The following is a 17132-nucleotide window of genomic DNA, read 5'->3' as shown; positions in this document are numbered from 1 at the left end:
CCCGAAGCAGCAGGCTGCCGGCTTAGCTCGGTTTTGCTGGTGAAGCACGACCAAGGGCGCGCTGTCCCCCGCCCCGGGGAGAACTACAGCGCCCGTCGGCCCCTGCGCGCCGCCCCCACCTTTCCCGCCTCTCGCCGTTATCGCCTGCCTCCTGTCAGCGAGGAGCCGGACCCGGCTCGCCCGAGAGGGGCTGCTGCCGCGGGGAAGGGGGTTGCTGCGGGTGGCGGCCGCCCTCGGCGGGCGGCGGCGGGCTGGAGCGGGGCGGTCTCGTCCTCGTCCTCGTCCTCCTCCTCGTCCTCGTCCTCCTCCTCCTCCTCCTCCTCGACCCCGTCCCGTGCGGGGGAGCGGCGTCCCCGCAGCCTCGCTGCCCCGTCCCGTCCGCTCCCGCGGCTCATGAGGTGAAGATGGTGATCCGCGTCTTCGTCGCCTCCTCCTCGGGCTCGGTGGCGGTGAGTGAGGGCGAGCGGCGGGGAGAAGGGAGAGGAGCGGGGGCGAGGGGGGCTCAGCCCCCCCCCGGGTCCGGGGACAGCGCCGGGCGAAGCTGCCCGGTGGTCGTCAGCCGCCGCTCGCCGTCCCCGCGGTTGCCGAGCTGCCCGCAGCTCCGAGGGGGAGCAGGCCGGCACGGACCTGAGAGTCAGTAGGCTGCTGTGAAGCGCGGGTCTGAATTTGCCGGGGTTGCGTGTGCAGTGGGGGAAAAAAATGACAACTTCCCCCCCCCCCGGCCGCGAAAGGCCGCCAAAGCTTAACTTGTTCGCAAACTGCCTTTGGCAAATGAAGACCCCCAAAACCTCTTCGTAGGGGACAAGTGTTGGGTGTGTTTAAAGGGTCTTAAAGGGCATGAAAGTGGGCTAAACTTGCCTGCTTGGGAGGGGGGTTCAGCGCCCTGGTGTAGGGGGAGACGGCCCTGAGGCACGCTGAACCCGGTCAGGTGCGGTGCCTTGGTGCCTGCCAACTACCGCGGGTTTAAAAAAATAAGTAAAAGGAGAGCCTAGAGACAAACTTGAGGCCGCTAGCACCTCTCTGCATTAAGAAACACTCTGGAAAAGGTACAACTGTTTTCAAACTCGGTTTTGAAAGGCATCACTGCGTCCTCTGCTTAATTGAAGCTCTTATAGCTTTCTCTTGTTGAATTCATTATGCATGGACCTATGAATTTCCGTATTCTTATATATAGCGACAGCTCTGATTTCCATTAAGGCAATCTGAGCGAAAGCATTCTACTGAATTTGTTCTTTAATGAGAAACACCAGAAGGATTTAGATATAATTGCTATTCTTTATGCTTCAGCAGTGAAGGCAGTGGCATTTTTGTGTTGCAGAAGTATGTAGCACTGTATTTTCCCATCTGAAGGTTTATTGCGTGTTCACTTCCTTCAGCCTTTTCCTGCGTGACACTTGTTTTCAGTTCAGTGGCATGGTGACAGGTATGTGTTCTGATACATTTTGGCATGAAGTGTACAAAATGCTTAGTGGCTGCATTACAGCTAATAAAAACTAATTATCCATTTCAGTAGCCAACTGAGCAAACACAGAGTGTCTTCACAACTCTATAATCCATGGTCATCAAGCATCCGTAATAGAAACATCTCCTTCCCCACATGGGCAGTTGGTTCATGCTGTGGTAGCTCGGTATTGCTAGGTTTAGTTTGTTTCATGCTTCATAGCTTGAACAATAATGCATAGTTTTATATTTTGTTTTTGTTGAAGAGGGGGGAAAGGGCCACATAATTAGCTCACCCGAATTTCCTGTTCTGACCAGTCTGCAAATAGGTTACTGATTGGAGTTTTTCATTCTGTCCTCTCCTTCCCCTGTCTCTGCCTGCAAGGTACATATCCCGTCAGCAGCAGCAATATAACCCCCTTCACTATCTATTAACCCAGCAAACCAAATCTGAGGTTGACAAATAATTTAATTTGCACATCAGTTCATATGCTGACTTTTTTTCTGGGTTGGACAGCAAGAAGATGACATAAAATGCAGATCACAGTTTGCATACTGGTGATTGATAGTCAACTTTCTTCATCTAGACAGCAGTATGTCCGAGTATAGGCTAGCCAGAGAAGAATAGATAATTTAGTGATTGAAGGTACTGCTACACAGGACCAGAGCTATTGCATCTCTTTTCTGTCAGTTTTTCTTCATCTGTGTTGTCACAGCATTTAGGAACCTTCATTATGGGCTAGGTTCCTGCTGTACTCAGTGTTGTATCGCTGACGCTTTTTTTCTGTGGGCTTTGCAGGGGGTGTCCATAGATCATGGCTAAGTGATTGAGGAAAATGACAAAGAAAAAATTATTATCAGCTGGTTATATGGGAATCCACATCTGGAGAAAAGGGTGGTTACTGTATTGCATGTCTCTAAACAGGGAAGTTTTAAACTTATTTTCACCCTCCTTGAACTAAACATTAGTGAAAGGAGGCAAAAAGTGTTTGAGTCATGTAATTCCTTGTCGTCTCCTCCAGCCTTCAGCAAAACTACATCAGCTACTTTTTGGGATCCTGTGCAATTCATGAGACAGGATGATGATTTCCCTGCCTAGAGCAATGAGTATCCCTTATAGATCCTACTCTGTGTCCTGCTAAAAACAATGTCGGAATCCATGGTTTAATTTCCACCTGTAGGTCAGCTTGAATCAAATTGTAGGCTAGCTGCTTGTGAGAGTCCATGTGGCTGAGGTTAGTATCTGACCTGCTGTAATTGACCAAAAATGTCTATATGTAATATTTGGTGATAGACTAAAAGCATTGTCATAGTGACATGATTCACTTTCCTAATCTCACTAGAGATACTTTGTTAAATTACTCTTCATTTTAAAATGAAAAGTCCATCTAGTCTCTAGAGTAAGCTTTTGGTTTCGTTTGTTACCTCACTAGCAGTGTGCTGTTAAAGCAGGGACACTTCTCTTTCCTCTTTGTGCCTGGAATAAAACTGGTTTGAGTTTGCAGAGAGGGAGGGGTGAAGACAGTGATTTGTTTAAATAAAAATAATAGGTAGCAATTTCCTGATGTTAACTGGTGAAAGATGATATTACCTAGCAAATATAATGAGCTAAACTCTTTGTATATGACTCCTTTTGAAATCTTCAGAAAACTCAGGTCAAATGATAGGCATTTGGCTGAAACATTCCTGAGAAATATACTGGTTGTGTAGTCAGCAGAGACTTCAGTTTGCATAAGTATAACTTTCCCTGGAAACTTTTGAAATGTTTATTGATCCTGGTACTTGGTGTAATTTATTTTGTGCTAAAGAAGATAAAAATATGTAATAATCATACATAATTCTAAGAGTTCAGCGCATAAAATGTTTTGGGGGTCATTCTGGAGAATGAGAAAAGGAAATAATTGGAGTGGATGAGAAGAAAACAACAACAACATGAACCTTCCCTCCATTTGGTCATGGACTTCTACCTGCAGCATCTTCCTCACATGTGAAGGTTCTTAGACCCCTGAGAGGTTAATGGTAGTAATTATTTTTTGTTGGTTTTTTAAATAAAACTTGTGAATATAAATGCCTCATGAGCTTAAAAGAGCTCACAGATTCCCCAAACCTACTTGTTGCTTGTTGTCGTCTTCAGTGTTTATGGAAGCTGGACTGTAGATTTTTGCTGTAGGGATGTTGTAGACAAATTCCCGAGACCTTCTTGTGGGAAGGGAAGAGAGAGGCATTTTGTGTATGTGTACGTTTCTAAATAACCTTGTGTTGTTTTAAGCATGCTTTAGGCAGATCCAATTGAATCACAATGGGAAGCCTCTGAGTAGGCAGGCAGGCATGTTTCTACAAGCCTTACCATCTCCTACTTTTTCTGACCTGGATTTCTACTTGTTGGTAAGCTGTGTCTCGAATTCCAAGCACTTCTTTGTAGGACTGGGGAGGCACAGGCTTTGCTACTCCTCCCTGATAAGGACAATCAGTGTTCTTTTGTGCTTAGGAGAAAGGCTACTTCAAAATTAGCATTTACTTTTCTCCCTCAGCAGTGCTTCACTGTTGTCGGGAAATAGTTTATGCCCTCGTTTTTCATCAAATCATTCCAAGGTGACTGTAATTTAATCTGTTTCACATTTTCCAGTCTATCAATAAAAGTTTACACTCGTGCTACTGTACTATGTATTGACACAGTTCAATGGTTTTCAGTGTTTTAAAGCAGCTCTACCTTTGACAGGAAGCTGCTAGTAAGAGCTAAGTAACTCTCTGTCTGGAATTCCTACAGTTATCTAGAAATGCCACCAGAGGAGATTTCAGTCCTCTTGCAGGCAGAGGACTGAAGATCAGGTAAGGGAATGTCATTAGCATTCAAATAATGGAGACACTTCAAACGACTGTCTCGCTTGTACTTTCTCCTCTGTTGTAACAGTTTATTGCTTTGGAGCTTCATCTGTTAAGCTGAACAGATATTCTAGGGGAGTTACTGAAATAATGGAACAGCAGGTAGAATCTTCTCTGACCAGTGAGAGATGCAAAACACTTTCCTATTGAAATTTTTGTGTGTTCACAAGATGTGAAAAACACATAACTGAAATGAATTCCATTTAGTGTACAAGGGCAAGTGCTGCTCAGCCACATTCTCCATGAGACATGTTTAGGGGGATAGGAGGGTTTGGGGAGAACAGCACCAACCTGAAATGAATAGACTTTTTAAAATTACCAAAACTTGGACTTTGACTCTTGCCACTGAAGAGAATTATGGATTTTTTTACTAGGAAGCTTGATAAGATAGGTGCAGTTATAGTTAAATTGTTTCTATAGCAAATATTGGTTTTATGAGACCAAAGCTCTGCTTTTGTTTAAGCATATTATGGAGGTCAAATGAGTTGGAATTTTTGTTTCCTGGAATGACTTTAAATCACAGTATAAAACATCAGAATGTCAGAATAATTGCAGGCATGTTTATTTGGTTCACATGTTGTTGATAATGTAATGAAGACAAATACAATGCTAACATTCTTAAGGCTAAGCTTGTCTCCTAGTGATGATGAATTTCAACTCCACCCTTGTTTGTACCAAGTCATTGTAACTCAACATTTCTCATAGCACTTCTCAGGAAGAATGTGCTTCTTGTTGAGAGGCGTGGAATAAATTAACTTAGAATCTGTCACTTCTAGAATATCCACCATCTAACAGGTTTTTTTGCCTCTCTGCACCCCAGAGGCACTACAGTCAAAACTGAATGATTTGGTTGAGGGATACAAGTGCTTTTTGTGAAAACTCTCTTAGTTATGGTGGTCATTTGGAAGGATTTACAACTTGTTGTATGTGATTTACAGAAATTCAACTACCTATGATATAAAATATTAAGCTTTGCAAATTATAAACATTATCATGATTTTTTAATATTTGAAGTTTGTAAAATCAGATCATAGCAGCAGGTAAGTTAGCTTTTCGGAAGTGAGACAATAATCTTTACAATTAGAAGTGATCCTGCAATATTTCCCTGGGAAATAGCAGTATTTTAAATGCATAACCACAGTATTGTCTTAACATCTGTCAGCATGCTGAGGATACATCTGTTGGATTGGATCCTCAAAGCCTGATTTATGAATCTCACATGAACCTCGTACTGTGTCACTTCACTAGGTCAAGATGGTGGTGCTTTTGGTTGTGCACCTACAGAGTGGTGCTGTAGCAACAGTAGCAATACTGGGAGCAAAGCTCCATCCTTGCTCAGTCACAGGACTCGTCACGTGTATCCGTGTCTTGGACCTTAGCAATTATATTGTGCCCACAGGAGGGATTTGGGGACTTACTGGATCTAGTCCCTTTGACTCACAGAATTAGTTCCCTCATCCTTCCTCAAGGTTCTTATTGCCAGGTCAGATGGCTCATAGTCATCTTTGCTGGCTTCTGTCAGTCCTGTTTTGGAGGGTTCACATGGCAGAGGGAGCCTGAGCGCCTCGCTCACGGCTGTGAATTCTGCGAGGCAGGGAGGTCAGTGCTGAAGGCTTCAGCTATTTTTCTCCCTAAGGACCCTGTGTGGATCTAGCTGTCAAGTCTATATTCCAGAGAAGTCTAAATTCTAGATACATCCTCCTGCCTTATGATGGAGAGAACTAAGAGCCTCTGAACAGCGGTTCAGATAGCTTAAGGAATGTGTTCAGGAGGGAGCTGGGTGAGAACCCTGATCACAAGGATACAGGTGGAATTTAGACCATCTGTGTATGGTATTCAGTACCTAACTGTTGCACTATTCTTGTGTGCTCTAGTGCTTTTCAAATATTTACATTGCTTCTTGGCAGATAGATTATGTCAGAAATAATGCTAGCTTGAAGAACACACTTTAGACTGCATAGTGTCATGAGCAGTAGGACCATGTGATTACAATTGTAGCTGTAATAAAACTTCAAAGGAGGTATTGTTCTGACTGGGTTTCTGAAGAGTGTTTGGAGTGTGTGTTTTGATTGGGCTTTCATCCAACCCAGGTGGCTTCCATGCTTACTATTAAACATACCACAAACATTAACCCTAAATGGTGTCTCATGTGTGTGAAAAGTTCAGGACTTTAATAAATGTGTATTGTTCTAAATTTTTTTATTCATGCATTTAAATGGTACAATGCTGCTGGCTCCCACTTGGATTTGCTTGAGTACTGTCTGCAAACATAACATGTCCTCATTAGCAGTAAGGAGAAACAAACCTCAGGATATAATCTTCTACCTAAAATGAAAGAACTGGATTGTTGGTAGAAGGGTTGTATTGGACTCCTAAGCCTCTGTCCTTGGGCAAACCTTAGCAAGTAAGTACCAGTTACATGACTTAACAGGCCACATTCTAGGCAAGAGAGCTGAATTTCCTGAAACTCCACCACTCTGGTGGGCAGTGAGGCTAGAAACAAATAACTAGCTCTTGCAAAGTTATGTCTCTCTTCTATTCCTGAATACTTCCCCATTTTTAAAATTTAAGGACCTATAGATAAAATTCAAGAAACAGGGAAGACATACCGGTAGATGTGAAAGTGTACTAGTCAAAGTTACCTGATAGTACCAAAGCCCAGCAAAGCTTGCCAATATAATGGGAAAATATTTATTCAGAGTAAATTACCTTTCTTAGTACATGTAAGAGCTTAAAAAAAATTCCTATATTTTAACTGATATATTGAATATTCTGGTTCTAATAGTCTTGTCATTGGTAGAGTATACTGCTGAATAAGTCCATTTCACTTGCTATATGAATGCTTTTGAATTTAATTAAAATCCAAGCAAAAATTATAGTGCAATATGTTTCAGCTGACCTCTGTTAGATTCTCTCTGGTACTCTTCCGTACAATCCATCTTCCAATTTAATTATTTCAGACAGTTTATACTTCTGTTTATCCAAAGAGGAAAATGTAGAAGAAATTAGGATTTGTGCAAAAATAGTCAGCGTTTAAGGAATTTCTTTATTGTATAAAATCAGGATCACTTTTGTCTTTAGCAATCTGAGTGCAACGTGGAGATAAAGAATTGTCACTAAGCTGGTAACCCAGAGTGTATCATTTTACTAGCAAGTACACTAAGGCCAACAGTTTCCTCACCTGCAGCCTCAAGTGCTGGCCTCATAAGGGAGTCTATCCAGAAGGAAATACTGCAATCTTTGTTATGCTTGCAGTGTGAAAGCTTGGTAAGAAGAGTGATGAACCAGAAAAGCTGTAGTCTTTGGAATCTATTCGTAGTTGAAATCTACTGTATCCAAAACCGTGATCGTGTTCCAGTATCTCAGTGTTTTTTACCAGCTTAATGTTTTGATAGGTTTTACAGAAGATAGTTAACATTTTGCAAGTCCCTTAAGTTGGTGGATTTCCTTCTTGGTGGGGTGAGGGGAAATGTAGAGGTGGTGGTAGTGTTTCTTACCTGTGACTGTCAATGGAAACAGTCTGCAGTTAGCTGCAATAGCTCAGAAGAGCTTCTGAGTTCCTCAGTAGCCATGAGGTTGTTTCCTTCATCTTCTATCCTGGGGTTGGTATGTTGTTTAGTCAGCACCTGTTGGATGGGCAGGTGGAGTCAATTCAGAAACCTAAGTCACTGTTGACTCTCATTGCTAAAAACAAACATCAGATTCATTTTAGTGGGACTCATGTAGGTGTGCAAAGTGTGACCTGATCTTTCAAGGAATGACTCAAAGTTGTTGGTGAACTTCAGATGCTTTGACTGGGAAGAAAGGGTGACTGAGATACAAACATTGTGCCAGCAACTCATTTAACATAGTTTGTCTCCTAGCAAGAGAGCATGGATACAAAACCTGCTTTCTTGTCTTTCTTGCGCTTTAGGCCTCCATCTGTGAAGTATTTGGGGGTGAAATCTTTGTTTCTTCTGTTCAAGGCTGTGGCAGTCCCTCCATTCAGGTGTGCTACTTTACTGTAAGAGTTATTTATCACCACTCTGAAGGGGCTGAGTCCACCACTCTGAAGGGGCTGAGTCTAAAGCGTGTGGATATCCTTCTTTTGGGGTGAAAAGAGCTATAGTGATGAGGAACCTTCTTAAAACAAGTTATTTCTATCTCATTAGTGGGGGAAGAGAAAAACAAATGGATTTTACAACAAGTAAACAATCTTATTTAGTCTAAATTTAATATTGTACTTCACTATAAAGTAATTGAATTTGGGATGGAGGAAGGGGAGTAACTGTCTTATTAGCTGATTTATGAAGAGAAGCTCTTAGGAGATGCAGGTTGTTCAGTGATTCATGTTAATCATCGGTAACAGCATGCCCTTCGGTTGCTGCCCATCTGCCTTGGGTAGGATGGAGCTTGTCTTGACAGGTAAGAGTTCCAGGATTTGTTGTTGGTTTTGCTCTTTTACCTTTGGATAACTAATCCCCACCATTCCTAGTAAGACGAAGTGGAAAACTGCAAGATGCTTCTCATTTTACTGCAAGGAATAAACTTGCAGAAGTTAATGCCTGGGAGTGACCTTTGCATATGTGAATATACATATGTAGATGTGTAGTTTTGCATACATAGATATATATTGATACATATATTTATGTACATATATAGTGTTTATATGTTATTTATATTTATATCTGTGTATGTGTGTATGTTTCTTAACCTTGGAATCACTGATAGATGCTAATTATCACTCGGTAAAAATAAACCATTGATTTTTGCATCCCCAGAAGAGAAATAAAGATAATGTCCTGGTGCCTCACATTGGTTGCTCAAGATATGTCAGCATCTGTCGGGGCCCTGTCAAAAATGACTGCTCCTTTATTTGAATGGCTGGACCTTAGGGAATTGTAACCATGGATGTCTGTCTGATGTGTCAGCTGGAGTGCCAAAATCATGGTGCTTGCTCAGCTATCTTTGTTACTCCAGGTGTCTGGCCTATACTTAAGAGCTTTACTTATGTAACTTATTTCAGATAATGAGGAGCTTACAAAACATCAAAACAGTTATACCAATGTAAGATATCCACCCATATGATAGTGCTGGCTAACGGGGACATACGGTGGCATAAATATTTCACTTCCTACCTAGGAAAAAGGTAACATTGGTGTAAACAGTGCTGTGAAGATTTTTATCTGGGAGCTCTGACAGGGCTAGTGGAGGCAGTTGAAGACCTTACTGCTGATAACTGCAAAGTTGCTCTTCTGCCTGTTGCAGAGCTCCAGGACAGAACGTGTGCCTGCATTCTAGCCTCTTTGGTTGCAGCCTTGTGTGTTTGCGGCTAGTAATACATTGGACTGTGAAACTGAGCATCTGCAGCACCCGGACATGTCCAGTTTTGCCACTGTGCAGGGGTGATGATAACTTTTGGCAAGTTTCTGCTTGTGACAAAGCCTTGAACAGCCACAGTTTCTGGCTTTGTGAACATCCCATTTCATGGGACTGTTCTGCTGCAAACTCTGCCAGCGGGGTTACCCTCAGAGGTTTTGTTTGTAGGCAGAGCCCTGAAACTATGAACTTGTACTCCATATTAAATGCAAATCAAAATGTGATTGCGTGTGTTCCCTTCACAAATGCTGGTAAGTTTTCCCTGTTGGCTTTTGGCTTTTTATGCTTTTACAAAAAGACAGACCTTGTTTACCTTACTTAAGAGATACGGCCCGTTGTGATCCTTTTCACCAATCTGCCATGTAACACAGGTCCTCTGAATTCACTGGATAGATCCCAGTTGAAGCAAGAGAACGTGACTCAGAAGAAGAATTCTTCAGAATTTAATGGTGGAAATTCCATCACAACTTTCACAAATTTGTTTTATTTCCTGACATTTTCATATGCTGCAGAGGATGATATCGGGTATTATCTGTGCTATTAAAATCTTTATGAATGATTATTTGGAACAATTTAATAGTAACATTACAAATCAATTAAAGACTGGTTTCTTAATCATGGAATTGGAGTTTGTGTTTTACAGAGAAAGGCAAGTGAATTTTTGTGTGTTTTCATTTGAAAGAAGGCTTCCTTTAATCTGGTGAACAATAGAGCATCAGCAACTGAAACCTGTCATTATGTTGCTGCAGGGTTAGTGAAATTATCATCCCTGTGTAATCTAAAGAAACACAGTTCAGGTATGCATTAAACCTTTGATGTGGATCTGCATCTCCTAAGGTCAGACAGTCTTCCTGAAGCATCTCTAATTGAGTGATCTGTTTATATAGAAGCAGAGACAGGAGTGTTGAAGGATTTAGATATCATCACATTCTTCAGCAGGAACCTGCTAGGAAGCTAAAATTAGTTAGAAGGGAGATACAAAACTAGTCTTTGATCAGAGAAGACAGCTGCCATGCTGCCATGAAGGCCGTGATGTGCAGGCAGTCCCTTCCTACTTGGTGAAACTGGCTTGCCTGCAGCAAGGTCTATTTTCCAGTAAAGGTTCCCAGCATCAGGCCCCAGGAGAGTCTGAAAATCTGTGGGTTTATTCAGCATGGTATTCAGTGATACCTTTGGCTATGTGGAGGCGACTCCTGTTGATCTTACAGGAGATCTCTGCAGTTTATGGGATAATAATCAGGTGGCTGCTGTGTTTGGGGATGCAGCTAGTCACTAAGAAATGGGGCTGCAGAAGCATAAAAGAAAAGGTAATTTGTACGTACAGAGCTGCAAGAACACACAAGCTACACGGATATAGTTGCATTTGTTGAAAGACAAATAACATTGACATTTGTTAATAAAGTTAGAAGCCTCGTTCTGCTCTCAGTTGAGTCAAAGGTAATTTTGTTATTGATCTGAGTAATAGCAGTGGCAGTCAGCCCTGGTTTAGAGAATGGTATGAACAAAATCCATCATCCTCGCCTTACAAAAACATACTGATAGAACTTTGCAGTAATATAGTCCAATTTTATCTGAAATATGACATTTGTCTAGAGCCACAAATGCATTTTTCTGTTGCTGTTTCATGTACTGCTGGGAAAACCTGTAAATATCTGTAAAAACTTAACAAATTCTGAATTACTTGCACTGCTGTTACTGCTGTTACTTTAAAGTGCATTATCAAGGGTGTGTATATCTGTGGTTGGTAGAATGACACATCTGTGCTGTGCGGATAGTAGCTGTCAGGAGAAAATAGTGAAAGTATTGACAGCTTTATTTCACAAACTTGTTTTTCAAATTCTTTGGGGCATTTTGGAATCATGATATCTCTGATCCTTCAGGATAAGAAAACAAATAAATGCAAGCATAGTCCTTCTTACGGAAAGGCTAGTGTTTTTTCCAAGTGTCCAAGGGGACTTATCATTCTCCCGAATTCATGGAGGGGGATTAGCAGCTGTGTGGGAGAAATACGGATGTCATCTTGTGTTTATGTGGGAACAGGGTTCTCCATGAAACCCAGTATGCCACTGCTGGGCTAGGCAGTACTGCAGTTGTGGAGCTTGCCTTAATGTCTCTTAAAAACTCTACCATACTGTCAGGCAACTCAGCTGCATGTGGCATCTTAGGGCTCCACATCCTTCATCAACTAGCTCAGGCTTCAGAAATAGCTGGAGCCACAGTTGGGTGTAACTGGGTATTGGGCTGTGGGTCCTGAGTGACAAAATATAGAGAGTGCAGCCCTGTGGGTAAGGTAGGAGATGGCCAGTGGGACTTAACAGCTTGAGCTAACAGAACTGAGACCCCACCCAGATGAAATAAGGCTAATTACTTATTATGTCTCATGGGGTGCTAGGTGTTTTTATCTATTCTAATAGATAAATATTCCTATGCCACTGGGTTTTGATGCTTAAAGCTAATGAGAAGGAAGAAACATGACCTATTTTTTTTAGTGCCAAGAAATTTGCTTTTATATCTCATTTGCAGTAAGTACAGAAGATACAGCTGGGGATGCTTTATTCATTGTGACAAAACAATGTGACTGATAAATACATAGAACTAGTTCACAATACTTTCAGCGCTCTGCTGACTCACCATGTCACAAAAAAAAAAGAATTGTGTGTTTTCATCTTGAAAGTTTAGGTGATAAACATGTTAAATAATAGGAAATGTGTGTGAATTTATGGTTAGGGGCATTTTTTGTTTTTAAACTTTTATTTTTCTTTGCAGAATTTAGAATAGAATAGAATATTTCAGTTGGAAGGTACCTACAATGATCATCTAGTCCAATTGCCCGACCACTTCAGGGCTGACCAACAGTTAAAGCATGTTATTAAGGGCATTGTCCAAATGCTTCTTAACACTGACAGGCTTGTGGCATTGACCACCTCTCTAGTAAGCCCATTCCAGTGTTTGACCACCCTGTGAAGAAATGCTTCCTAATGTCAGTGTGAACCTCCCCTGACACAGCTGTCGTGTGTGTCCTATCACTGGATCCCAGGGAGAAGAGCTCAGCACCTCCCTCTCCACGTCCCCTCCTCAGGAAGCTGTACAGAGCAATGAGGTCGCCCCTCAGCCTCCTTTTCTCCAAACTAGACAAACCCAAGTCCTCAGCTGCTCCTCATAGGACATGCCTTCCAGCCCTGTCACCAGCTTCATTGCCTTCCTCTGGATGCATTCGAGTACCTGAACATCCTTCTTAAATTGTTGGGCCCAGAACTGCACACAGTACTCGAGGTGAGGCCACACCAATGCTGAATTCGTCGGGATAATCACCTCTTTTGACCAGCTGATTATACTGTGTTTGATGCACCCCAGGGTGCGGTTTGCCCTCTTGGCTGCCAGGGCATACTGTTGACTCCTACAAATATTACACCATTTGCTTACTTTCCAAAACCTGCTTATAAAACTGCTCTCTTCAGTGCTATTTCAGTGAACTTTAAACAATTACCAAATATTTAACACATTTTAAGAAAATAAAGAAACAAAACATAGTTATCATGTTTTTCTTCCCTCTACAAAATCATAACTCTACAAAGCAAGCTTGATTCACGTTAACAAAGTGATATCTCTAAACCCCTGCAGATTTTCAGCTATAGCAGTATTGGACTTCCATGTGCAAGACACCAAACTATTCCCTGCTCTCCTAACTCTGCAGGAGGAACTGTGAGATTCAAAGATCAACTCTCTGTTCAACTCTGCAGGACTGAGTACTGAGTTTCCAATAGTTCAGAACTTGACAGTTCTCAATGACCTTGTTGAACTGGGACTTTACTGGGAAGCAAAGGATATTCTTCAGAATCAAATAACTTAAAGAAATGAAAAGAAATAAACGTAATATAGCATGGAGATCAGAGAACAACTTGCATTTAATTAGGAGGTAGTAAAGAGGAGCTGAATTAATAAGGGTTGCTGTTATCATACTTGTATTTATGTGTAGTACACATTTTGAAAAGGAAGATAGATGTTGCTTGTTGAAAGGGTTTCTTTCATGATGCAAAATACTTGCTATAAATATGCCACTTTGACAAAAGAGAATAGTACGAGGAGGAGTTAAATGTAGAATGCTAAACAGGAGATTTAAATTATTCTCTGGCATCTTTGAGAGGTTTCTGTTGGAAAAATGCATGAAAATAACACTTTCTTTTTAACCACTCTCTTGAATTACTGAAACATATGGTAAATTACAAACAAAAACATCTATCTATTGAAAGAAGTTAGCTGCCAGCTAGGGTTTGAATTGTTAGTCTTTTGAAAGGAATTATTCTAGTCCTGCAAGCTGGTTCCGTCAGGAGAAGTTTTTGATAGCTTAGAGTATGCTTTATGAATCCCTGAGATCTTGCAGGCTGCTCAAAGTTTCTCTTGTCTTTTGTGCTAGCCACCAGGATCCCGAACCTTGTTTAAAAAAAAAAAAAGTCCTAACACATAATTCTAATATTTTTTAAACTTCTTGGCTCATTGTTGGCTGAGCTGTTTTTAAAGACAGAGCAGGTTACCAGCATGCTCTGGTAATCTGCCCTGTGTTTTAACTAGAGGCCCAGCTGAAGAATAACCAGTATGCCTTCCCAGTGTCCTCACAAGAAAATACCTACGCCTAGGAAAGATCCTGTATCTGTAGCACAAATAGAATTTCAAGCATGTATTTTGTCAAATAGGAATGTAAAAGTTTTCAGGATAGTGTAATTCCACAGAATGGAGCTCTTGCTGTAGGTTGCAATCCAAACTGGCAGTAGGTTTTGCAAGCTTCCCTACTAGAACAACCAACAGTGCATCCTGACCTTCAATCTGGCGGTCACTTGCTGCTTGCCAGGCTAGGCTGGGAGTCCTCTCGCTCCATTTCTCAGTCTGCATGGAGTCCTCTGGCTGCTAGTCTGTCAAGGTCTCTTTGATTTGGAGCTGCGTGCCTGTACGCTCAGTGGGACTTCCAAGTTCTGGTTCAGTTACTGTTACAGTCTTCAAGTTTCATTGTGTTTTAGCCATTTTTTATTTCCACAAGCGATGCTGGTTTTTTTGGTTTCACATTGATGCAACGGAATACAAATTCACATCATTAATTGGAAGATAGATCCAGCTTCAATGGCATTCTTATTCTTTTGATGGGAAGCAATGAGCCAAGATTTGGGTCTCATAGCATCTGCTTTCCTCCAGTCCATCAGAGACTCACATGGAAGTGGATTTTCAACACTGTAGGAACACACTTTTCCTACTGCAAGAAGAAAAAGATAGAATCACTTAATTTGTGGATATCATTGGCAAGTCTTGTTTCCTGAAATACAGAAGAAATCAAAAGAAGTAGACTTGGGAGTGACTTTAGAGGATTTCTCAGCTGCACACAGCTCAAAGGCGCCGTGCATGGCACACTGCCTGTAGCTGATATTTCTGTAGAACCTTCTCTTTTTCCGTTCTTGGTCTTTCCCATTTTTCTGTTTGTTCCATTTCTGTCTCTCCTTTTCCTTTCATGCTAACTGAAATACTACTAAGTAAACACCTGAGAAAACTCCCATCATCTCTTGTTTTGTGCAGTGATAGATGTATTTGTACTTGCTAAAGACTCCTTTGCGTTTGAGTGTTACCTTGTTACTTGCACACAGAACAAGGTTTCTTACAAACTATCTTAAATAAGAAAGTTTTCCCTTCAGCTTGTAATAGACACACATACACAGAAATAGATTTAAATGCATTTTACCATAGTGTAACATCTGACAAGGAAAATATGAGGTTAGCAGGCTTTGGGCATGGAGCAGTTTACTGTCTTCTGTAGCTTTACAGAAAAAGAAAACAGTATGTTTTCCTTTGCTGACTGCTTGTGATTAGGAGTCTTTAAAAAACAAACCTGGCTCAAATTTTACTTGCATTTCTTAAATACTGGACTCTTTCAAAGATACCATACATATATTGCACAGAGCTAAAGGTGTGCAGATTGCCTGGCTAAGCAGTCTCTCAGCAGCTCCCAGGGACCTGCAAACTTATTTTGCATAAAGCTGAACAGATTGCCCTCCCAGTTCAATACAGTATTTCATATGGCGTGTCCTTAATTATGTCTCTGTATGCAAGCGGAAGATTGCTGCTAGCAGGAGACCAGGGCAGTGCAGGCTGCGTGTGGCCACTGTTAGGGACTGTTCCATTTCTTTTCAGATTGAAAAGTTCTGTGGTCAATTTTTAGGATATTGAAACATTTTCTTGAGGATGAAGCGTTGAAGGTGTTTTTAGCTATTTGGAGGTCTGTTCTGAGGAGACTGTGTTTTCCTTCTGTCACATGTAATGCAATATTTGCTGTGGCAGGTAGCCACTTACTTTACTTTTGAGAATAGTTATGCAATGCTGATTTTTAAAATTTTTATTTTTTAAATTTCTTCTTTATTACCCTCCTTCACCTCACCACAGCTTCTCATCTCCTTTTTCCCTGTGTACATAGCTGAATTGTATTTTCCTATGCCAAGAACAATGAATTAATCATATGAACCTCTGTAAAGATCTGTCACAGCACTGCCGTCTCTGCAATAAAAATTGCCAGGGATCGGTTGTGCTCTCCTTTCCTAAGCCAGGCACAGAAAGAGAAATTTGGCAGAAAGTTTCTGTTGCTACAGGTTGCAAATGTAACAGGACCATAAGGATTTGCATGTCAGCCTTGTGAATGTGTGAGATGATTGATTGTTTTTCATTGCTTCCATATGAAAGCAGAAACACAGTGGAAACAGAAGAAAAGAATGCAGATGTTGCTTAGTGTGTTTGTAAGAGGTATTGTCTCCTCCTTGCTTTTCTAAGGAAGGTACGGGTAGGTTTGCAGTTAACACTGTTTAGAGTTCTGTTCATTTGATGTGGTTAGGGCTTGCATCTCTTTGTTAGAGCATAGTATCTCCTTATTATCTGGGAGTATGTGTTAAGCCTCATCTGTATGAGAAGTGAAGATTAATAATCCTCTGCAGTAACTACATTACATTTGCATTTTACACTGCAACAGTCCCTTTGGTTATGTTTGCGTGACTTGTAAAAGCAGAGGCTCCTGTTTGATGTTTTCAGCTGTGGGAGTGAGCTGGAGCTCGTGTTTATGTAACACAAACGCTGTTTATGCAGTTCATATTTCAAATACCTGTAGCTGGTCATGCTTCAGCTTTGCTGAGCCATTTTCTTAGGGTGCGGTTGTGCTACTGATACAAACTAATGAGACTGTGGTGCTGACGTTATTGATGCTCCTTCCCTTGTTCCCCTGGTTCCTGCATTATGCTTGTGCAAGGAAAGCTGCAGGAGCTGCTTGGCAGGAGGGAGGAACATTGTGTCATCTCAGTGACAGCCAACGGTGAGTTGTGCTTAGCTGTATCATTGAACTGCACCCTCAAGGTGTCCCTGCCAAATGCAATACATTGAGTTTTCAGCTGAGTCAATGAGCGGATAACGTGACTGCTGCAGTTCTGGAG

At 41.5% G+C, this 17132-nt stretch overlaps 1 protein-coding gene across 1 annotated transcript in view; it reads left to right on the top strand.

Moving 5' to 3' along the window:
* Positions 1 to 271: 271 nt before the first annotated feature.
* SH3BGRL2 (SH3 domain binding glutamate rich protein like 2) overlaps positions 272 to 17132 on the top strand; it is a 49699-nt gene continuing 32838 nt past the window's right edge. Inside the window, exon 1 of the mRNA XM_052781656.1 lies at positions 272 to 449. Within this exon, the coding sequence (XP_052637616.1) occupies positions 405 to 449 (45 nt within the window). The 5' untranslated portion in view covers positions 272 to 404. The remainder of the gene's footprint in view (positions 450 to 17132) is intronic.

This window comes from Harpia harpyja, chromosome 3 (genome assembly GCF_026419915.1).
Source record: "Harpia harpyja isolate bHarHar1 chromosome 3, bHarHar1 primary haplotype, whole genome shotgun sequence".
Taxonomy (NCBI): domain Eukaryota; kingdom Metazoa; phylum Chordata; class Aves; order Accipitriformes; family Accipitridae; genus Harpia; species Harpia harpyja.
This window is presented reverse-complemented; position numbering and strand designations above follow the sequence as displayed.